This window comes from Heterocephalus glaber, unplaced genomic scaffold, assembly GCF_053883595.1.
Source record: "Heterocephalus glaber isolate CG9 unplaced genomic scaffold, H.glaber_assembly_v1.0 deba00001600, whole genome shotgun sequence".
Classification (NCBI taxonomy): Eukaryota; Metazoa; Chordata; class Mammalia; order Rodentia; family Bathyergidae; genus Heterocephalus; species Heterocephalus glaber.
The window spans coordinates 16214888-16238941 of NW_028258372.1; the positions used below are offsets into that span (position 1 = coordinate 16214888).

Here is a 24054-nt window from a genome sequence, read left to right on the forward strand (position 1 = left end):
CCCAAGTTCGATCCCTGGTACCAAAATATATATATATTTTTTTCATCATAACAGCCCATTTCTACCAGTGATCCAAAATAGGAGTTTCTCATTGTACTTAGAAGATCTATAGACTTCATGCCTAACCGTTTTGACACTACACTGTATTTTTTGACCCTTAGTAGTTTTTTGTTTGTTTGTTTGTTTGTTTGTTTGTTTGTTTTTTGGTACCGGGGATCGAACTCGGGTCCTTCCGCTTGGAAGGCAGGCTTCAGAACCACTGAGCTAAATCCCTGGCCCCCCCACTTAGTAGTTATTTTATAAATGCTTATCTCTTCCCTCCAAACTGAGGGCACACAGTCAAAATTATTTAATAGGAAGAAAGGTTACCAGTTCTGAAATACATTTTGTGTTAGTTGAGTGAGAAAGGACGTAAACATAGATCTGTTCTTTGTGGCTTATTCTCAGCTCTAGCGAAGTTTAATTCATTCTTTTTTAAAGCCTGCAATTGTACCATAGAAAACCTATGAATTGTCAGTTTCAATGGCCTTAAGTATGTAATGTAGGTGATGTCTTGCATTGAGGTGTGGAAGTTTTTCAAGCATTGGCTATGGACTCTAGAGGGCTGATAAAATTATACTGGGGCTTTGAAGGAGACGCCAAAAAAATCAAGTATGTTTTTGATGAATGTATCAAATCTTCTTAGCATTGTGCAGCCCCCGCAGAGGGCAGTCTGCATTGGAAGATGAAACATTTGGAAACATTATTCAGCCCTATGCTGTCAAGTTATCTTGAATGAAGAGAAGAAAGTAAAATAATAAAAAGAAGTAAGAGGGTTAGAAAAGTTCAGAATTGTTACCAGACGTTAAATTTTAGATGAATTCTTTGAATCTACTCCTGTCATTTTTTAAAATATGCTGTAATCTATAGAGTTTATTATGAAAGGTTTTTTAAGTATGAAGGCAGCAATAGGTGACAGTTTTTATGGAAGTGTTGCTTAATTGGCTTTTCTTCAGTCCAAATATGTACATACATTTGTTTTGTTGGCAGGAGGTACATGATTGAAGAGAAGCTGATTGGTTAAGATAGCCATGTCTTGCACTTGCAGTTTCCCTCAGTATATCACCACATTATGGAGTGGGGGTAAACCAGGGTTGAATGGAATTTAGAATTCAGATGAAGTGCTTATGAAGTGCTTATCTAGGTAATAATCAGACTTGGCTGTTAAGAAGGACAGTGTTGGTAGGGTTCAGGAAAAGAGCTTTATGGTTCCCTTTTATATCACTGAAAAATAAGATTTCCAGGGCAAAGCAGTAAAAAGTTACATTTCCATCAGGCCATCATTATTCCAAGTCTCTGCAATAAAAGCCATGACAGAGGAGCGATTATAACTAGGTTACCATAACAAGCACTTGAGCCCTTACCTATGTTCCAGGCATTGTCACCAAGGTAGTTTCCAACTAGGAGACAGTCCTTTGGAAAGTACAATGTGGCAAAATGAGGTCATCACACTGTTGTAGCTTTTTGCTCTTTTCACTTACTATCAAGTTGGTCAAAATTAGCTTTCTGACTGATGTGCTTTCCCCTTTCTCTTTCATGGGGTTGGAAAGAGTGTATGAAAAAGTAAGATTTTCTGTCTAAGACTGCTGTTAAACACTAATTTTATACCCTTGAGCCCCAGCTTAACTTTAGAAGCATAGCTTTTCAGTATTACCCTACCTGCTGCATTTCTTATGGGTGGATGGTTCTGTATGGCTTCACTGTGTCCTCAGAAGTACACCAGATTGGGAATAGAGTTCTTATTTGGAAGTCCCAGAAAAAGACGACTGCCATCAAGTGAGTTTATATTAGTATTTGTGGGGTTTTTTTGTCCAGATTTACTGCTAGTCATTTCCAGTTTGGAGTTCCTGAGAAGTCTGGTTATGGGACTGAGCTGAGCGAAGCAGCCCCCTTCAGGACTACCCTAGTCCCATGAGTCTGCCGAAGTGTAGCTGAGCCCCAGGCTTGACACCAGTCAAGACTCCACATTGGGTCAGACCCAGAAACCAGAGCTCATACCACAGCTTCACTGCATTTTCAGCTACACTTTTGGAGGCCACCCTCTCCTTCAGAGTTTAGAAATCCTAATGGACTTTCTTTTCTCCATTCCCCTTTTTTTCCCAAGTCCAGTAGGGAAGCCCCTGCTCGCCCCAGCAATAAATAGTTGCCTTCCCACCTCTTAACTGGGGTAGTATTTTTTTATCCATATGTCCATTGAAAACATTTATACTAGTTTCCTAGAGGCAAGAGATGTTGAGGTGTTGAATTTTTAAATAGAATCTCTTTTCATGTTTGAATGATTATTATTAGTTCAAGCAGCATTTTCTTATTGTCATGACCCAGTTACGAATGCTCTTGAGTTTTGAAAGAACAAAACTGATGAAATTTGCATGAGATAGAATAAATATCTTATGAGGAAGAACCAAGGATGACATGCAATCCAGAAGCAGACATAGCAGTCTTCTCGGTAGCCTGGAGGTTCAAGGAGACAGGGAGATTTCTATCCCTTGCCCACTTTTAAAAGACATAGATGTAAACTGGGTGTGGTGATGCACACCTGTAATCCCAGCTCTCTGGAAGGCCGAGGCAGGAGGATCACAAGCTTGAGTCTAGCCTAGGCAACTTAATGAGACCCTGTCTCAAAAAATCACTGGTGATGTGTGGCCCTGGGTTCAACTCCCAGTAATATATAGTTTCTATGGATAACATGTCCATGCTCACAGAAAATACACAATTCCTAGAGCTTCCTTTTTCTGAATGTTAATGTATTTTATAGAACAGTGATTCCCAAACTTTCTTGAATTTTTTAGATATGCTCTCATTTATTAGATGTTATGACAGTTGTTCTCTCCTAAGAATGCACTATATGTGTTATATGTATATATAAGTTAAAGTGACTTGAACTTGATTTGTTTTGATATTGTCTCAAGAACGCTAGATATCATCATCAATACCACAGGAAGTTATAGAAATAAAGTTGAACATCACTGATCAGAGTAGGATACAGGAAGAAGTAGCTTTGGTTTCTGATCAGTTAATCCTCAGGTGTTTGATTAACCAACCCAGTCAGACTTGACAAATGCGGTGAACCACCCAAGGAAAGTGGTAGGTTTGGGTCATATTTCAGCATGCATTTTAATTTCCTACTCGGTTGTTACTTTTCTTTCAAATACCCTCATTTTCCCCTAAGGAATTTTTTGTTTGGGATTTAAAACCAGATTTATCTTTTGGGGAACAGGGTTTCCACAGAAGCTGTGTTTTGGGAGTTTCCATATTCTGTATAGGCCATAAATATGTATAACCATCCTGTTTGGGAGTCTGTCATTTCCAAACTCCCAAGGGAAAAAGTTTCAAGTTGCAATTCACCAATAGGTCAAATATTGATTTAATGAACAGTATCCTCCAAAAAAGCTAAACAGTAAAGGTTAAATTTTGACTGGTGCTTTGACCTTTCTTAGTTATATCAAAGTCAACTCAAGCTGATAGCATCACATTTACGTGGATCACACCTGTGAGGAATTTACCTTCTCAATTTATTTTGTTTTTCATCTCCAGGGCCTTAATAAGAGTATGTTAATACACATGACTATTTTACAGTGATAACTCTAAATAATTTATTTTTTATTTCAAGAAAGAGAAATACACCTTAGAATAAGAAATCCCAAGATTTTATTTTATTTTTAAAGCCATATTTTTGTGCTAAGTAGCACTTAGATTGTTCCATATGTGAGATCCATATCTGCATTACATTACCTGGGTTTGTTCTAAAGAAGATTTATTTTTGTTCTGTGAATAATTTTTGACAGTTCTTGTACATGTACAGATATACATACGTTTGAGGTCTTTTATTGATATTCCTACAAAGAATACAAATAAACTTTAACTTTAAACATTTCAGACTAAAGTTGCTACTGTATTTGACATGTGCTACCTTCTAGTATGCATCTGGGTGCCTAGGACACAGGAAAAAAAGAACATGTATGCAAGAATATTACTCTGATATATTGTAATATTAAGAACAGCAAGCCTTAGAATTATCGATTTACAGGTAAAAATATTACTTAGATTCAGGACCAGTAGTTAGCATTAACACATATGTGTTGTGGGGCTGCAGATACAGCTCAGTAGTGGAGCACTTGCGTAGCATACATGAACCCCATGATTCAATCCCCAGCACTGGAAATGTGGCCCCATTTACCTTTCTAAACCACTACTGTGCTCTCTTATATTCCTCAGACAGATTTATGGGGGTTTTCAGAATTTTTGTTGTCTGGTTCAGATTTTTGTCCTTGTTTGTCACTCTCGAGGTTTTTGCTCCCACATACTGCCATCTTCTGCTTATCTGTTTCATTTCATAAAATCCAAGAATGCAAGTTTCACCTGTAGTTTGCTTTGGTGCTAGTTGTAGGTCTGTGCCTTCTGGCATATCTCAAAGTTATTTCTAATCCTGTTCTTTTAGGAATTAACCAAAACTTACTGAAAATCCAGAGAAGACTGAGTAAAAGAGAAACTGCAAATCAGTAGACGTGTGCTACTTTTTGTTCTCTTCAAAACCAACCCATTTCAGTCTGAATTGCTCATGACCTACTATAAGCTTTAAGACTTCTTGGATCTGAAACATCAAAAAGAGAAAAAAGGCTGATGGTGCAGCTCAGTGGTAAAGTGTAAGACCTTGAGATCAATCCCCAGCACCACAAAAAGAAAAACAAAAACTACTGATGCTGTCTTATGACCCTGTGCTTCTCTTAGCTCTTAATTATTCTCACACACCCTTTAGGTCCATCCGTATCCTTTAGGTACACTCATGCGCTGTATTTTTCTTAGCCTCCCTCTAGATGTCTGTCTTTTGTCATTAGCACCTACACCAGTGGGAAAGTGCATAAATCAGTTTTGTTAGGGAAAAAAGCAAAGGGAAATAAAACAAATGACCACATCAGTGATTCTCAATCTTGATGGTTCATCAGAGTCCCTGGGGAGTACAAAAGAGAGAAGTGGGGTGGTTCCTGGGCTCCACCACTGAATAGTTAAGGAGAGCGTCTCAGGACTGAGGCCAGGCTGGGTTTTTTGTTGGGGGCAGGAGGTTGTTTGTTTGTTTACTATTTTTCCTTAAATATCTCTAGAGGATTCTAACTTAACCCAGGGTTGAGAACCACCAGTCTAAATCAAGCCCTTGAGCACCATGTGTCTTTTACAATGTTTTTTGTCTCTATACCTGAAACTGGGAAAAGTTGGCTATAGGTATTTCCTTGCCTTCTACTTGATATTTTAACTGCTACCTAAACTAGTAATATATACCTAACCTTCCAACACATATACTTTGTCCTTACCAGTTCCTTTTTATTTTCTATTTTATTTTATTTTATAATGCTTGCAGTGGAACCCAAGACCCTGTGCATGCTAGGCAAGCACTCTACCACTGAGCTATACTCCCAACCCTTTTCTATTTTATTCTGACACAAAGTCTCACTAAGATGCCTGGGTTGTGCTCAAACTCCTGATCCTCCTACTTCATCCTCCCAAATAGCTGGATTACAGGCATGTGCTACAATGACTAGGACAACTCCATTCTTTAAATCTGTGAGGTAGAGATTCTGTCCTTTAACATGGTCATCCCACTTATGGACTAGGTACAATCCAACAAAGTTGACCAAAAAATGAAATTTCCCATTTTAACTTGTTTTCCCATTGGTTCTAATTTTAAATAGAAGGTAGATGGCTTCTGGTTTGGTGTCCAAAACTTCAGTGAGGACACTACCTATAGTGTGCATGATGGCACATGCCTATAATCCCAGTGCCCTGGGAGGCTGTGGCAGGAGAATTAAGTTTGAGTCCACCCTGGGCAACTTTCTACATGTGAGTCCACCCACACTATCTTTCTAGAAAATTGATCTTGTGCACTTCTACCTGGATGCTAATTCTTCAGCTTTATTCACATATGCTAATTTGTCTCCTTATATGTAAAATTATGTTGGCTCAATGACCTATAGGCTACTCTCTAGCTCTAACATCCTATGATTATTGTCTGATGTAGTTCAGAACAGTGCCCTTAGCACATGTTCAGTAATCAGTTTGAGGCTTTTCTCTCAGTGGTTAGAAACAATCTCCTATCCCACAATACCGAGACCCAGGCATCCTCAGCTGCTCTCATGTTCAGTCGCCAAAGTCCTGTCAGTGCCCTACAGATATTTCCATTTCTTTTTCAAAGTACATGGAGGAAAAGGGGTCAAGAATAAATGTAAATTCAGAACACCATAGTAGTAATGTCGATAGTAATAATAACATCTAATGTTTATTGAGTACCAACTGTGCCAGACAGTTTGCTAGACCTTTGTATGGAATACAAAATTTAATCATAATAGCGGCCATATGAATTATGTATCATCATTCCTATTTCATGAGGAAACTGAGACTCAGACTAAATTACTTGTCCAGGCCATATAGAGAATAAATGGAAAGCCAAACTCAAGTCCTTCTAACTGTGCTCTCTTGACTGAAAAAAGAAAAAAAGACCTTAGGAAAAATGTTGGAGAGGCTAGAAAAAGATTGGAAAGCATCCTGACACATAACCGACCTGTCACTATGAGCCAAAGTGATAGCAGAACAACATAAACTAATTTTCCAAAGCTTTTTTCTTAATGTTAACTGTTTTTGATATATTGCCTTGCATTGGCAAGTCATCTGACCGATCAAGATTCGAAGAAGGCAGAAGTCTTACCTCTCTTAAAAATTGTTCTTTCATCTCTTCTGGATCCATGAGAGTTGAAATGGTAAAATCTGCCTTCAGGATTCCAAAAGAGTACTCTGAAAAAGAAAGTGCTACCTGGCTCAAGGGGAAATGGCTTATTGCCACTTGGAACTTCAAGCCCTTGGCAGTTAGGAGGACCCGTTGGATACCATAGATGTCACGTGGGGACAGGATTTCACAAAGAAGAGGGAGACTACTGACACTACTGACGAGTCTGTTTAGCTATAATTAGGACCAACCAATTAGTGGCAGAAAAAGAAAACTCGTGTTTGGGAGTAATGCTGGTTTTCCTCCCACAGCCACCAGGACATTATTTCCATCTCTTCTGCATTTTTCTTCTTCCTTTTAAATCTGTTAAGAGGATGATCACGTGTACTGAAATATTCACCTCTCCTTGGGCTTTCTGCCCCAGAAAATCCCACAGAAGTTCTCTGAGCCTATAAATAAGTTCAGCCTTCAACTGTGAGCCAAGCACAATCACAGGAACTACAGCCTCATGGTAGCACTATGTTATATTTGTGTACATGTTCTGGTTTATAATGGACCTTTGCACAATTATCATTAACTCTCAGCCCTGTGCTGTAAGCAAGGTTGTTTTTACTGGCCCCTTTCAAAGATGAGAAATAGAGACTAAGAAGTAAGGAAACATCCCCAAGCTTTCACAATAGTCCCAGGGCTTAAACTAGAATCCACTTTCTCATTCCTATTCTTGTTGCCAACCTTTCATGCTGTCTTTTACAAGCAGGCCCTCGGCTAAGGACTGACTAGATTCAACTGCTCTGCTGTTAGGTTAGGAACTTGGTAAACAAGCAGTTACCTGATTGAGATGCTGATGTTTTTTCTTTAGACACTGGGTGTGATGAGCTTAAATGTTGGACCTGAGTTGTAGTAGTGGTGATAGTGGTAGTGGTAGTAGCTGAATCTCTTGTATCAGTGTCAGCCTCTGAACTAGCCATAGCTACAGGAGAGAATAATAATGGAGTTATTGAAAATATGGCCAGGAGTAAGGAGGTCTGACACCAGGTACTGCCTGTGAGCCAAAAGAGATGAGGGCAGCGGTGCTGTGCACACAGCTGCTGCAGAAGCTACCCTGAGTGGCAGGTCAGTTCCTGCCAGTCCATGCCACACCCCACAGCCCCCTGTACCCAGACCATCACCTTTCCAAAGGTACTCCAGCATCAGGATTTGTGGGGCTTAAACAATATTATGAGGTCTGTCCTCAGAACTAAATATTTTGTTGCAGTAGTCCATACCCCACAAGGCCCAGTGCTCTTGTTTTCTGCCCACTACATAGAGCCCCCATCGTGCACCCAGTGACCTTCAGCAGCTCTAGTGACAGCACTCTAAACCACGCTCAGTCTCCTCCCTGGGAGTGACCCGTCCCTCTGTACGGCTGGCCACGCACTGAGGCACTGCAGGGAGAGACCCAGGCATCCTCAGCTGTTCTCGTGTTCAGTCACCAAAGTCCTATCAGTGCCCTGCAGATATCTTCATTTCTTTTTCAAATATGAGCACAGCCATGTTATTGTGTGGTATATTAGTATAAAGTAGGTACCCAAAAGTATCCTTTCCCCAACCCAGGGGCAACCAATATTAACAGTTTCCTATAGAATCTCCTTCACGCATTAGATTTTTTAATTTGAAGGCATAAAGCTCTGCTTTATTCTCCTTAAAGGTTTCTTAGTATTTCATTGACTAACTTATTAACCAATCTACTTTCAGTAGACATTAGATTGATTCTAATTTTTCACTATAATAAGGCCACAACAAACAACGCTGTGTGTGGAGGGTGTGTGCCTTGAACTCATTTCCTTAATCTCTAAGGGTAGAATGTCTATAGGAAAAAACATGCTTATATCAAAACTGCTTTGCTTCAGTGGCAGCACTGGTTTACGTGCCAACTGTGCTGGGGAATCCCTGTGTTTTCCACATTCTCAGCATTGCTGCCCTTTCAAATCTTTGCCAAACTGGTAGGTGAAAAACATTTTAAAATAAATGTTTAATGCACCTTTTGAATTTGCATTTCTGTGATTTAACGAACAAAGTTGAGCATGTTTTAAGAAATCCATTGGTACTGGTGTCTCTTGGCTTTGTGTCACTTGTGGGTCATACCAGGTCAGCTCCCTCACACCCTCATCACACCACTCACCCAGAACAGGCCTTAGTGCCTTTCATCCAAGCTGTGCAAAGTCTTCCCCACACATTTTCTGTCTCCCCTCCTGCCCAGAAGCCTCTGCACATGTCCTCTTTCCCCATCCAAAGTACTGTGAATTTCTTCAGTTAGTGAGCGTATGTAAAATTCAGAAACACTAAAGCAGGGGTACACCTCTTTTCTCCTTCCCTGACTATAACCATTGTTAACATTTTCACACATTTCCTTCTAAACTTTTTTCTAACCATTGGTTGATGTTTCCTTGCAATGTTATTGTGACTCCTTCTATGTATAATGTTGATTCATGGGGGTTTTTTGTTTGTTTCGGGGTTTTTTCTGTTTTGGGGGGTTTTTTTGCATTTAGCATCCTAATGCAAGCACTGTCCCATGTCATTATGACCACCTTGCTTCTGGAAACGACAGATCTGAGCATTTTGCTCACTTGCTAAAACCCTCTGGTGGCTCCACTGACTGCACAATCTAGTCCTTCAGAATTTGGCCCCAGTCCATCCATTTCACCAAAATGTGACCTAGACCCCAGCTACGTCAGACTGCTTGATCCCAAACAAGTCACGCTTTGATGCCCATTTGTCTTGGCCAGTGCTATTCCCTCTGCAAGAAAGAACTACCTTAGTATTTCCTGCAAGTGAAATTCTCCATTAAACTTTCTGTCCAGTTACCATCTTCTAGGCAGAATGAATAAATAACTTTCCTGCCTCAGCTCTTGGTTCATACTTCAGTGCAGCACATACCAAGCTGTCCAAGTTGTCAGGATCTGTTCCTATTAGACCACCCTCTTTTAAAAACAGGAAACAAGTTCTGCTTCTCTTGGTATCCATAATTCAGTGTCTTTTTTGAAACAGGTACTCAGAAAAAATTAAATCACCTACCAATGTGCAAAACACCATTCTAGGTATGAGAGAAAAAGAAAAAAAATGCCCCTGTCATTTGAGAATCGCATCCTGATAATTCATGATGATAATCATTCACAAGCATGTAAAATAAAATAATGGGGCTAGCCCCATCTATTTAGTAAGGTAAGAACAGAGGTATAAAAAGGTAAGACATTAAATATGTCAGTTGTAAACTAAGATTAATATGGTAATGGGCCGGGGATTTAGCTCAGTGGTTTTGCCGCCTGCCTTGCAAGCGCGAGGACCCGAGTTCGATCCCCAGTACCAAAAAAAAAAGATTAATATGGTAATAACTACCATTTATTATCTGCAGATCCAAGAACTGAGAGGTACCTCATAAAGCTAACATTTTCTTCAGTTTAAAGATGAGAGAGATGAGATTCAGAGAGGTTATGAAACTTGCCTAAGGCCACACAGTAAGTAGTGGGCTCAGCATTCCAATTCTTGGCTGTCGGCCTTCTACTCTTAAAAGTAAAATGGACAGAGTGGCGTGAACTTCCACCAAAGCCCAGGAGAGGAGCTACACCCCTAGCTGGAGTGCCCAGCCCCTAGTGCCACAGGCAGGCACCTGTTTTAGTTCCTGGCTGGCTCACAGTGGCGCTTGAGAGTGGTCTGTCTCCTGACTGTGAACACAGATTGCATAGCCATTCTCTGGGGCTCAGCTGGGTTCCCTGAGATGGGGGCCTCTGAAGCTCCTCCTTTGGTTCCCAGAGCCTCAAAGCTGCGGAGCCTCCTGGATGTGGAGGGTGCAGGGGTCACTGCCAACCCAGAAATTAGCCGAAGCGTCACAGGTGGAGCCCAGCGAGGGGCCCACACCTACCTCCTGCGGAGTCACGAGCCTGCCTTGGATAACAGGGTCCCCCCTGAGGTGCAAGGTCTGCAGTAGGGCTCACAGTGGTGGCCAGAGAGGTCTTGACCATTTCCCATGGAACAGAAGAGCTGCCCCAAAATGCAGTGCCAGTGGAAGCAAGTGTCCAGAGCGTGACATTGACAGATGTACTCTGGGCAGTGATCAGTGGAGTCCTGAACCCTTCCTGGGGAACTGAGATAGCCCTCGGGGAAGTGTGGTTTGTTGGAGGGCTTGGTGAGGCCATGCCTTGGGGTTGGGGAGCTGTAGAGCCTGCAGAGGTAGAAATGTGAAGGTCACAGGTTTGGAGGCTAAGCTCTGTGGACTCCAGGCTCACTGACCATGCTGCAGAAACCAGGCCCCATGAAGCATCCCATGGAGCCAGTGCTGGTCCCTATTACAAGAGAGACAACTTCTGTGGGGTCTGCTGTGCCCAAAAGCTCTGCCAAGGTCCCAAAGCAGGCTAGAGTGGCACAGTGCACAGAACTCCTTGTATAGCCAGCCCAGCACAGAATAGCCATGCCTGCGGGAACCTACCTAGGAAAGACAGCAATGTGCAAGGAGGACCTCCCAAACCCATTAGGCTGCCCGGGTAGCCAGTGGGCTTGGAACAGCCATGGGGTTAGACACTCCCTTCTCCATGCCTGTGACTACAGGAAGCACCCACCTATTCCCAGCTGGCTGTGAGCTCCTTCAGAACAGGCCCTTTTCTTTACATCCCAGTCCTGATTACATAGCACAAATTCCAGCCATATTTTTCAATAGGTGAATTAGCAAAACTCTATCAACCTCCATCAAGTCTAACTTCTTGGTGTCCTCAATAAAGGCAATAATGTCTTTGTCTGATTAGGAATCTGTAAGGAGGCCAGGAGAACTGTGATTTTGCTCTCAATTATCCTAGTTAACGTCAGAACTCTCGGGAAGCAAATTGAGGTGATAGCTATAAAGATGTTTCAGGAATTTAAAATGCTATCAGGATGCTGTCACTTGCCATTCACAGCCATGTCCCTACACGAAGTCCCTGCAACTTACCCCTCATCTGCTGTCCTCCCAGAGGCATCTACAGTTAGAAGGGTCTTTGACAGGAAACTCTATTATGCTTCCCTCTCTGGATGCTCAACCTCAAAGGCCACTCTGATGACTTTTTCCCAGGAGCGCTACTCAGCCATCTTGCTTCCTGTCACCCAGGTCATGCCCTCATCATATCACTGGAGACACTGCACCCCCTCTCCTGGGTGTCCTGGCACTGGAGCCGCAAGCTCAGAGTCTCAATTCAAGGAGAAGAGAGGCTGAGAGTGAACAAATCCTCCTCCCCCTACCATGGGCTGACCCAGCAATGTGTGGAATAAAGAGAATCGTCTGCCTGAGTGGCCTTTGATTGCCATTCAGTTGGCTCACTTCATTGCTGGCCACTTAGTGTCCCTTCTAGGAGGGTCCTATGGGCCCTACCCTAGCCTGCTCCATTCCGGCCACCTCTCCGCTCCCTTGGGCCCTGAAGACCCCAGATCCAGGCAAGAACAGGCTCAAAGCACCTATACTTAGCCTGGGAGTGGTCCCCACCGTAACTTCTGAGGAAGGAGTAACTTTGGAGGAGAAAGCATTAAGGAGTGGAGGCATTGCTGCTGACTTCCAATTTCCAATGGAAGAGTCTGCAAGAAAATACAGTGTGAGGACAAAGTCTGTCAAACCTAACAGGCTGTCAGCTTGTGAGAACTCACACAGAGTACGAGGGGTCAGCCTCCCATCACAGCAGCCAAACTCAGGAGGGAATAGTTAATGCACACTGTGTGCCAGTCACAGTGATGCGTAGTTTCACATCTTCAAGCCTCAAAGCAGCTCTTCAAGAGATTCAGTCAAAATTCTCATCAAACCCAAAACACAGAAAGAAACAGCCAAGAATAGACAAAACCACAGAGATAAAAAGTAGATCAGGTCCAGGGATTTAGCTCAGTGGTTCCACCGCCTGTCCCGCAAGCGCAAGGACCTGAGTTTGATCCCCGGTACAAAAAAATATATATAAAAATAGATCAGTGGTCGCCAGAGGGAACATATGGAGCCACCGCTAATGGATAAGGAATTTAAGGGTAATAAAAATGTCCTAAATTTAGACTGTGTGATGGTTGTGTACATACTAAAATCCCTGGATTGTACACTTTAGAAGGGTGACTTTTAAGATACATGGATTATATCTCAGTAAAGCTGTAATGAGAGAGAAAGGAAGGAGGAGGAGAGGGAAGCATAGAGGGGCAAGGGATGAGGAGGGGAGCTGGAGGGGCCCGGAGAGGGACAGGGAGAGAGGAGAGGAAGCAAAGGGTGAGACGGTGGAACCTGCCGCTGAGGAGGCATATTATACACAAGATCAGGAGTAACTCGGCTTGCCTCTGGTTACAGCACCTTTGTGGTGACCATAACAATGATAATAACTGGTATTTGTTGGGTGTTAATCTATGCCAGGTCTCTGCTAGGCCCTTTACATTCATTCTCTTGTTCAGCCTTCAAACCATCCTGAGGTGGGTATCATCAATCCTTTGTTAGATATATTCTCAGATAAGGAAAAGCAGGCTTAGAGATACTGGCCATTGTTTCTAGAAAGTGGTAAAGTCTGACCAATCTAAAGCCCAGGCTCTTACTCATTTCTTGTCCAGTAACTAATTGCTGTTGCTAATTGCTAATGACCTAAGATTGGATGTTGTCTGTTCTAGTCTTTAAAGATCCTCAGAATTAAAATAACTTCCAAGATCCCAGAAGTCTGCTCCAGAATTCGGTTATCCCCAAAGCCCAGAAGTGCTTCCTTCGATCTATCCTTAGTGTGTCCTGCTTCCAAATAAATCCACTTCCCATCTTATTTTAGCCACCAGGAGCTGAGCACCAGCAGGAGTGGACTCTCACTCACCATAGAAGCAGATGAAAGGTTGTCGGGAAGAGCAAACAACTGTATAAACCTTGGGGCCAAAGTGTGAATAGGTGCGGAGCCCTGCACACAGTCCTCTGCTGAACTTAGGCTTCTCCAACCAGGAGGGTATGTGGTCACCCAAGTCGCTGAACCACGTTAGAGTCCTGGAGTTTGCATTGATGTAGAGGCCAATCCAGGCCTCTGTCTCATTGGTGAGGTCCTTCAAGTTCGCCTTGTTTTCCTTAGTCACTCTCTGCAGGTCGGCCAGGTCAGTGTAGTGGTTACGACAGTACTTCAGAGCTGACAACCACGTCATTCTTTCTTCAAATTGCACGAAGGTTTCTGCACCAATAAGAACCTCAGCTAGAAGCAAAGAACATGGAGACCATAGCCTGAGGTTCTGGATCTGTGAGCCCAGCTTCACTGTCCCTGGTACAGAGCTCTGGTCTGACCTGGGCCCTTGTCCCCAGTTCTCTCATGTTAGGCTTTATCAAAGCCACAATTTTATAGGCAGACTAAATAACTAAGGGCTCTTCTTATAGTGATACAGTCTTACAAGTTATGTTTAACTCTCAATTTCTTCATCTGTCCGGTGGGGATAATAATGGTACCTAAGGTCAGGATTACATGAAACCATGTGTGTAAATAGTTTAGCACAAATAAGTAGTGCTTAATAAATGGGAGGTTATGAGAAATAACATAATCCTTGTTTGGAGTCAGGCTTATTTGTGATTTCCAGGGGCAGTGTCTGCCACAGTGGCTCTAGGGAGCTTCCAGGATTGAGGATAATAGAGCAGAGCCAGAGAGAAGAGGTAAGCCTGGTTCAGTACAGACATGGCAGGCAGGAGGCAGAGCAAGCCCATCCCCATGGGCACTGCTCCCGGCAGAGCTCAGGTCAGAGGTAAGATATCAGCCTCCCCCAGCCACTACCTCCAGTCCCTGCCTGCCCGAAGTAGGACCAGCTGCCCACTGCCAGGCCGGTCTCATTTGCAGTGTGTGCATCTGAAACACTGAGTAGTGGAAGTTTGGGAAAGATGTGAGTGTGGGGCTCCACCTAAGGTATCAGTTCTGGAGTTCTGGATGAAGCTAGCACTGTAGAATTGGGCGTCACATCATCACATTCGAATAGGGCCTCTCAAGCTCTCTGATTTGCCTAATAGTTCCCTAACATTTTCCCTCTCTAAACTGATTTTTCTACTCTGTGTTAAGCACCTGGCATGTGCCAGTCTTGAGCTAAGCATGTGGCCTACATCATCTTTTAAATTCTCACTATAATCCTGAGAAGTAGATATTATTAATCTCATCTCAGAGATGAAGAAAAGGAGGCTAAATGAGGTGATGAATTGCCCAAACCCATGCTCTATTAAGTATGAAAATGAGATTCGATCACAGGTCTGCTGGCCTTGGAAGCCTATGCCATTTCACTCTAGCATCCATATTCCATAACATGCAAAGGACCAACTCTACAAAGCCTACTGATGTAGAATTTCTCTATATCAGAATGAAGAATTTTTTTAAAAACATGACAGTAAGATCCAGGGGGGAATTTTTGAGTGAAAAACCACCCCCCTCTAGGTGGACGGCGAGCACCTGGGCTATGAAGAGGTAATGCCCACCTTGTACTCCGAGAAGAAGTGCCAGGATGCAACTAGGCTTCTACTCTAGTTTGAGACCTTGAGCAAGTCGCCTTTCCTCTGGGCCCATCTGAATAATAATCCCCACCCTGGGTTTCAGCTTGGGGGCAGCAAAGCCTGGCCACCAGGCAATGGCAGGGGCAGTAGAAGGGAACCAGGGATAATGATAGCTAGGTAAGCCCAAATTAAAACAAGCCAAGTTCCTGGAAAAGCAAAGGTAGAGCAGATGCATACCTTTCTTTGGAAGAGCAGTCCACTCCAGGGATGACTCCAAGGAGATTCTGTGCCGTGAAGCAGGATCTGCAAAGCAGAAACACCTCAAGCTATGGGGCAGTGGGTGAAGGCTGCCCAGGATCCTCTGCAGATCCTAGGAGCTACCGAGTTGCATCTGGGAGAGCCTAGCTCAAGGGAGAATAGGCTTGTTTCTTCCTTCCAACATTTATTCAGTAAATATATACAGCAGTGAGCACCTACTATGTAGTCAGCACTATTCTACACCCTTAAAATAGAAATAAGACAAGCAGGGGTTTTACTTTTAAAGAGATTATGAAGCCTAGTCCAGGCAGAGTGAGAACAAACGTCCAAGTGTTGAAAGGAACTCCATGGGTCTGGGGCAGCAGAAAGAAGTCAACATCGTTGGGGAGATGAGGCTAAACAGGTCAGGTAGGGCCCGGTTGGTTATAAAAAGCATGGCATTCTAAGTGCTAGGGCCAGGGATTTAGCTCAGCAGTTTTGCTGCCTGCTACACAAGCGCAAGGACCCGAGTTTGATCCCCAGTACCAAAAAAAAAAAAGAATGGCATTCTAAGTGCTATGAGGACCTACTGAATATGTTGAAGGGAAGTGATACAATTTATGTTTTTTTAAAGTTCACTGCATGGAACAGATTATAGTGGTGGCAAGGCAGACTCAGAGGAGGGTGGTGATCTGGTGCCATGCACCGCCAGTGGGCCTGAAGAATTGAAGTGAATAGGCTCAGGACACATCTTGTGCAGTTCTAGGACAATAGAGAAAGCAGGGGAAGACCCCTGTACATAGCCCTTTTCAGGGACTCCTTGACCCAGGCCCACTCACCACCCCTGGGAATCTTACTCCCTTGGGAACCCACAGTTCAAACCCAGACACCCCCCCCCACCACGTGATCCCAGCGCCAACAAGGATAAGTAACATGGCTGCCAGGGGCAGAGATGGGCCAGGTGAAGGACAGAGATAGGGTGGCTCCCCCCCAGCACCCATCCCATGTCCTTTAGTACTGATGCCAGACTTCCTGCAAAAATACTCACAGGAGTTGGTCCCACTGAGAGCTACCTTCTCAGGAAGTTGTGGATCTCCTAGAGCAGGGATGGCAAACCTTTTAGAGATGAGTACCCAAACTACAACCCAAAACCCACTTATTTATCACAAAGTGCCAACTCTGTAATCAAACCTGAATGCTGAAGTTTTAGTTTAGAAGAAACAATTCACATCAACCGCTCTTGTCTTAAAAACAACACCCATGCCATAGGTTTGCCACCACTGTTCTAGAGGATAAATGTTCCATTCTCTCCCACCCACAGTGAGACAATAAACCATACCTTTTTCTTCATGAGAAGAAACCTTGAATTCTGTTTTCATTGCTGCGTGGATACAAATGGATCCCCCAACCTGTCTTTCCCCTTTTCTTCCTCATCCAAGTGAATTGGCAGAAGGAAGAGACATGGTGGAACATTCTGCTCTCTATTCTAATTTACACTCATTTCTCTAATGAGGTCTTGGGAAGGGGGACAGAGAGAAATAGAAACCAGGACCACAGAGAAGTATTGTAGCACAAGGGCAACAGCCAGGTGTTCTTGAAAAAGCCCCCCAAACGCAGGCACACACGCGCACACACACATGTACACACACGTGCTCTTGAAAAGCAACCCTGGAGAGAAGGTCAGGCCCAGAATATGAATCTAAACACAGCACAACAGAAAATTAAGGGCTCATGTGCTGTGCAGGAGGCAGCCCCCAGACTGGGGCAATGAATAGTGTAGAACACAGGGTGGCACACATCCTTCCTGGAAGACAGGCAGCTTGCTCCACACTGGGGTGGTGAAGGTAGAGCTGATGGACCAGCCCAGGCCAGAAATGCGCACTCTGAAGAGGAGGCTGATCCATGCCTCGGTCCTCCTGGTACTGCAGGATATCTGTGCTGTTTGTACTCTTCAGGTTGGCGAGGTCTGGGTGCTGCTGCTGGCAGTTAGCACCTGGCCCTTTCCCAGCTCAGCTCCTGCTCTCCCAAGACAAAGTTTTGCCATTGCTTGCCAACTGCAAGGTTGGGGTGGGAGAGGCTGTCACAGCACAGCTCCCCACCCCACCCTCATCCCCAAGAGCTTTCAGCCGCACCGCGTGTGCCTCTCTGGCCTCTTCTCTCCCAGTCTCCCTCACCTCTAGCCTCCAGTTGCCTGCCCCCAGCTCTGCCTCCTGGCCTTTGCATGAGCTGCTCTCTTGGCCTGGAAGGGCTGGCCATCCACACCTGGCCCCTCAATCCCCTATTTTCCCACCCTCTCACCTCCCCTTTCCCTTTGTCCCATCCTGGGTCAGGTGCCCTTCCTGTGGGCTGCAATGAGTCACTGTTGGTGGTTAATAACAATAGATAGTAGTCCTTAATACCAGCAGATACTGTTTACTGAGCATGCGTTATGTGCCTTTAGCTCAGTGAATTCTTCCAACTCCTTAAAGTATGACTATGCCTGTTACAAATAAGGAAACCAAGTCACGGAGAGCAGGACTCTGGAACCCTGGGCTGGGCCCTCAGGTCCAAGCCTTTAGCCATGCACAGCATAGTACTGCCCCTTAGAATCACCCAGAGACTTCAAATCTACCAATACTCAGGCCTGCCTTAGAGCAAGGATCTGATTCTCTTACTGGGACCAGCATCAAAAGCTTTAAAATGCTCCTCTGGAGGGCCAGGGATTTAGCTCAGTGGTTTTGCTGCCTGCTGCATAAGTGCAAGGACCCAAGTTCGATCCCCGGTACCAAAAAAAAAAAAAAAAAATGCTCTTCTGGAAAGGGCCTTTTTTGCTCATCTCACTACCACCAGGTCTATTGGGGAGCAAAGGACAAGCTATTATTCATCACTGTATTCCAGTGCCCACCTGGGCACATCAGAGGTGCTCAGCATGTAAGGGGGGTGAGGGAGAAGAGGGAGAAAGGGAAGGAGAAAACTTCTGCCAGGAACCTGCCCCAGACCCCCAGATCACAGTCTCCTTCCTTCCTCGCTTGACTCCATCCCCTTGTGGGGGCCCAGAAGGGAGGGCCAGGCCAAGGCTGCTCTGTCCAGGCCCGCCTATGCAGGGGGCAGGGGGAGGAGGATGGCCTTGCTCCTGGGTGCTCAAGGGTCCTAGGCCACAAACAAGCAGCTTCAAGCCAGGAGAGGAAAATAAGATTGGGAACTGGGCGAGATACAGAGGGGAAGGATGCACAAACCAGGAGGATGGGGAAGGACTGACAGGCACTTGCCAAAAAGAACAATGCTCTTCATACCCACCAGAGTCCAAGATGTCGCCTGTAGCTGAGAAGAGCAGGAGGATCCCTGTGCCCGAGAAAAAGAGTAGGGAAAAAATTTCCCCTTAGGATGTGTGACTCATTTTTATATTTACTCTACTGTTTCAATTTTTAACTGACTGGCTGTGGCGCACTGAGTTGATCTGAGGATCTAAGGGGCCACACCCAGCAGTGCGAAAAGCCTGCACACCCCACGACTTCTGCGTGATCTCTGCACCCTGGACTCACTGCCCACACCTGAGGACCTGTGCATCTTGCCCTTCACGCCTAGGGTTACCGTTAGTCCCTCGGGTTCTCTCGTTCTCAGCATCCAGTCACTCAGCAAAGCCCAAGTTTTATGGCCAGTGAGTTCCTGGAGCTCCCTCTGACTCTCCACCTATTTCCGTGACCTCTACTTCTGCAGCAGGTCCTGCCCTTTCTGTTACAGAGTCTCACCACATTCCCACAGTGAGTCAGAAGGTCACCGAGCCACTCCCACAGGTTTCTGGCTTGTCACAGTGCTTGGGCCCATCAAAGCCACATGCTGAGAACCCTGCACCCCCCCCCCCAGCACCAGCACTGCACTTTCCGGGCCCAGGGCCACATCTGGCTTCCTTCTGGCTCTTCTTCCCTGCCCAAATCTCCCTTTCTCAGAGAAACCTTCCCCCTGCTGTATCTGACGACCCTGGGTGCCTCTCCCTACCTCACGCCTCCTAGACCGATGTCCTTCACTGCATTTCCCACATAATTCTGTAATTATCCTTGATGACTGTCTTTAACCCCTCTAGACTGTAAGCCTGTTGGTGTCAGGGACTATTTCTGACTGTTAGCTACTACCTGGCCCCAAATAAGTCTCTGTTGGTTAGATGCATTGGTGAGGAACCAAATGGGTGAAATTGGGCTGCAGAACAGCAAACGGGTTCTGCTCCTGGGGCCCTGGGTTTGTGAGGACAGAGTGAGCAGGGTGTGGGGAGGAGGCCGGCCGGGCCAAGGCAGCAGCCAGGGAGAGGTGGCGGTGGATGCGTCCTTCTCTCCCCATCCTTGGAATGAAGGCTGAAGAACATTCATTCTTTGCACTTTGTCTCCCCTCCAACCTTGCTATCTAGGAACCTCACAGGAGCAGCACCTCCACGCACCCTCCTCCAGCCAGGTGGTGTCTTACCTGCCCTGCAGAGGGATAGCAGCAGCCCCCACCGCAGCATGGCTGCACACAGCAGAGTCACAGAACTGGCAGCCTGTGGGTGGAAAGCTGCCTGCCTCTGGTAGAGGCTGTGCCTGGTGTCGTGGTCATTTCTTCCTTGCTCTCTACTCTCCTCCTCTTTGGAACCCAAACCAGTGGATTTTACTAAGCAAATACTCAGTGCCTGGGGCTCACCAGCCACTGTGCAAGGTACCAGGAATACAGCCTGAATAGAACAGAAGTATCCCTGTCCTCCTCTAACTTTGGGAGGAGGCAACATGGCTTGGGCAATGAATAATCAGAGAGATGCAAGAGGAGGCCCAGCCTGGAGGCTGCCTGCTGTGGAGGGAGGGTGTAGAGTACCAGAGGCCTGGGTGGTTACTCACTCCCCCCACCCCCACCCCAGGGTCCTTGAGGGCCAGAGGAGCTAAGGACAGAGTGGAGGAGAGGGGAAGGGGGACTGAGGAGGAAGACAGAGCCAGCACGTGTGGGCGAGGCTGTCCGAGACTCCTCCTCATCCTCACAACAACCACACCAGTGAGCCTCTGCCAGTAATCCACTGTACAAGGGAGAAAGCTCTGGCTCAGAGAGGTGAAATAACTTGCTCAAGACTACACAGTAAGAAGTACCAGGGCAACAGTTCAAGCTCAGCTCACTGGAGAGCATGAGATGGGAAGATGACAACCCCCAGCAAGTCCTGTGTCAGTGACATCAGAGCCCCCCATTGCCTAGGCTGTGGCTCCCGGGTAAGCACTGGCTGGGGAAACAAAAACAGCTCCTTTGTGCTCTCCTTCCCCCAGCATCCTGCTTATGCCGAGTCCTCCCTATGCCCAGGAACCAAAGCCTCTTCTGCCTTCTACCCCTTCCAGCCTTCCCCAGAGAGAATGGGCAAAAAAGAAAGTTGTTAACGCTTCAACAATAATGTCCTGCATGATGGCCTCATACAACTTCATCCCAGTGGTGGAACCCCTTTGTGCCAGGTCCTCTCAAGACCACCTGACAATGCTGGCCCAGAAAACACCTCTAACCTTGTTGTTTGCCATTCACCTAGGCTTCTCGTGCAAGTCTCTTGAATGGAGGGCCTTGCTGGGCCCCCAGCTTCCCACCAGGAGCCAAGAGAAACCCAGAGAGATGCTCAGCAAAGGCCAGGCATCCCCACCCTGGGGGCGTGCACAGTATCTCCCAGGGCAGCACTTGGCACTCCAGGCTGAATTCAGCATGCATCTCGCTCTCCTTTCTCCAGACTGTGAGACCTTGAGAGCAAGGACTATACCCAGTTCACAAAGTACTTACCCCATTACACAGTGCTCAGCTCTAGAATCAATCTGCAAGGAAGAAGCCTGGCAGGTCTACCATGAAACCACTGGACCAGAGAATTCCAGGCCCTAACCTTGAGACCATGTCTGAGAGAGAGCTCAGGGGGGCTGTGACAGGGTAAGTTCAAGGAAATCTGAAAAACAGGCTTCCCCCTCCTGGAAGAATTAGCTATTAGAAAGATCGGAATAAAATACCTTCCATCATATTAGGTGGATGGCAGGAGAGGAAGCACCATGAATGAGGGGTGGAGGTATGCTGCAAGAATGGGCTGATTCATAAAGCTGAGCTGAGAAAGAGAAGTCTCTTCCTCGGAGATTTACCTTGGCATCACCAGCTGTGGGAAGGAAAAGAGGGAGGGAACTGGTATCAGAACAGCTAGGGTCTAGCATCTAAATGGGGGACTGAGAGCCCAGGCCTCCTGCTGGGACTGCCCTAAAAGAAAGAGCAAGTGCCAAGACTGAGGGAGAGCTCAGCTGTGCTCCAGTGGAGTGATGGGTCAAGAAGGTGGGAGGCAGGACAAGTAGACAGCAAAGCAGAATGTGCCCAGTGGGAGGACTAGAAGGTGCCCAGGTAAGACTCCAGTTGGGTTCCTGCGAAGTCTCCTTCCTGTGGAGCTTGTATTTTCCTCTGACTACTGAAGTCTGAGAGAGACATGTATGAAACTCAATGCTTGTTACATTTATGACTATTCTATTCTTCCCTGCAGCAAGAAGACACAGGACCTCTGAGAACAAGAATGTGTTACCTGCAAAGATTCCCACTTGGTGAATATCAGTATGATGCACACACAGCTCAGAGAGCGCCTTCTTGCTTTGAAGAATGCACAGATCTAAGTCCACTCCTGTGGTACATTGTGACAAGGCTGAGAAAGGTGCACTTGGGCCAGATTAAGCAGTCAGAGAGGGCTAATTGGGTATGAAACACCCCTGCTCTGATAGGCAAAGAACTCTGGGCGCAAAGGAAGGCCCAAGTGATAAGCTGCAGAAGGGTGAACCTCCTCACCCGGGGATGGAGGAGTGGGCTCACTGGTGAGGGGAGGGAGTGTGTTTTGTTGACACTGGCAACGTCAGGCATTCAAGGCATAGTGTGGCCCTTCTTGGCTCCTGCGCTAGATTTAAGGAGGGACTAGGGTTCTAGTTAGCTCACAAGGCCAGGAATGAGGCCCAGAGGGAGGTGGAAGACACTCAGCTGCATTGAAATTACCGCATCATGTCACAGTGGTGTGTTGGTGCAGCTTTCATCCTGACTGACAATGAGTTCCTACAGGCCAGGGCCATGTCGTCTTCATCCTGTGTCACTGGTACTTCATAGAATGCTTGACGAATAGTAAATTCCTGATAAATGTGCACTGAATTGACAGAAAGATTTTTTTTTTTTCAGTATGGTGAGTTGAACCTAGGGCCTTGGCCCTGAGCTACACCCCATGCCTTTTTATATTTTGAGACAGGGTCTTATTAAATTACCCAGGTGGGACTCCAATTTGAGATCCTCCTGCCTCAGCCTCCCTCGGTGCTGCAATTACAGGCGCACATTACCATACCTCTGCTGAACAGGAAGATGGATATTGTCACTTTGCATATTGAACTAGAGCTCTTTAGTATGAACTAGTCTGGCCCAGAGCCTGGACCTGCCGGTGAGGTATGGGACTGAGAACCAAGCAGGCCTGGGATACCAGGTTCTCTGATAGGTTTGTAAATGTCACGGATTTTAGAGGTATGGGGGCATAAGAAAGGAATTACTTGGGTATAGCCAATACTTAGATTAAAATAAATTAACATTTGTGTTTAAGAGATTTAGCAAATGAGTGTGACTTGCTCCAGTGTTTGAATCAACCTAAATTGTCTTTCCCTGGGAAGCAATTTTCAAGGCTGTTGCCACCCAGCGGAATGATGTTATTTATGCCTTTTCTTCCACTTCGAGTTGGAGCCCAGGGCCCCAGAGGGGTCTTCTCAAAGTGCTTTCTGTCACGTGGTCAGGAATACCTCAGACCCACATGAGGGAGAAGCAGGAGGAAGTAAGGGAGAAGATTCCCGGGTGGACTTGGCATTCAGTCTCATGGCTCTTTACGGCAAGAGCAACAGAACAGGGCTGCTGGGGAAATGGAATGAACATACCAGGTGAGGAAACACCAGACCCTTGTGAGGAAAAGGCCATCCTACATGTGCTGATACCATAAAAATGACCTGTCCAGTGTTTGGCTACAGACAAAGTAAAAGCATTTATTTTTTTAAAAATCACTTTAAATCATTTTAAAAAATAAAAAGATGTCAGAACCCCTTTTTTTCATGGCCATGATCACCAGTTAAAATGACCAACCCTGGGAATTCATAAGATAGAAGCAAAGAGTAGTCCACAAGATTTCCATAGGAAGTGTCCTTGTGGGTCACAACCAGGAGTTACTGCTACACACATGACTTCCCAGAGACCTACAGTCACAGGAATGTGTAGCCAGTTCTGTCAGTCAGGTTCTTACTTGCAGAGAGTATCCATGTTAAGCTGGTTTAATTGTTAGGAGGGCTAGAGAAAGAGGCTGGGCTTCCAGGAATAATGTTCGAAACCATGCTGAAGAACTATGGATTCAGATTCAGCTTCCCCTGAGAGCCAGCCCCTGTGCTCTGCTCAGCTTACTCATAGAGGGACTGGAAGCTCAACAAAAGCTAAGTTCACATCCAACTTATCAAAGTGGCCCTGGATTGTTTTAGCTTCCCATCACTGTGACAAAATACTTGAGATAAATAGCTTACAGAAGGAAAGTCTTACCTGGGCTCACAGTTCCAGAGGTTTTAGTCCATGGTCAACTGACTAAACTACTTTTAAGCCTATGGCAAGGCAGAAACATCACAGTGGA

The 24054-nt window shown here is 45.6% G+C and overlaps 1 protein-coding gene across 1 annotated transcript; it reads right to left on the reverse strand.

Annotated features, from left to right (window-relative positions):
• Positions 1-510: 510 nt before the first annotated feature.
• Positions 511-22483, reverse strand: Clec20a (C-type lectin domain containing 20A). Its single transcript, XM_087194231.1, is given in 7 exon segments — positions 511-6819; positions 7581-7721; positions 13570-13932; positions 15438-15570; positions 17124-17234; positions 17236-17353; positions 22410-22483. Coding segments are annotated over 7 exon segments (1131 nt in total). The 3' UTR covers positions 511-6628.
• Between the last annotated feature and the right edge of the window lie 1571 nt (positions 22484-24054).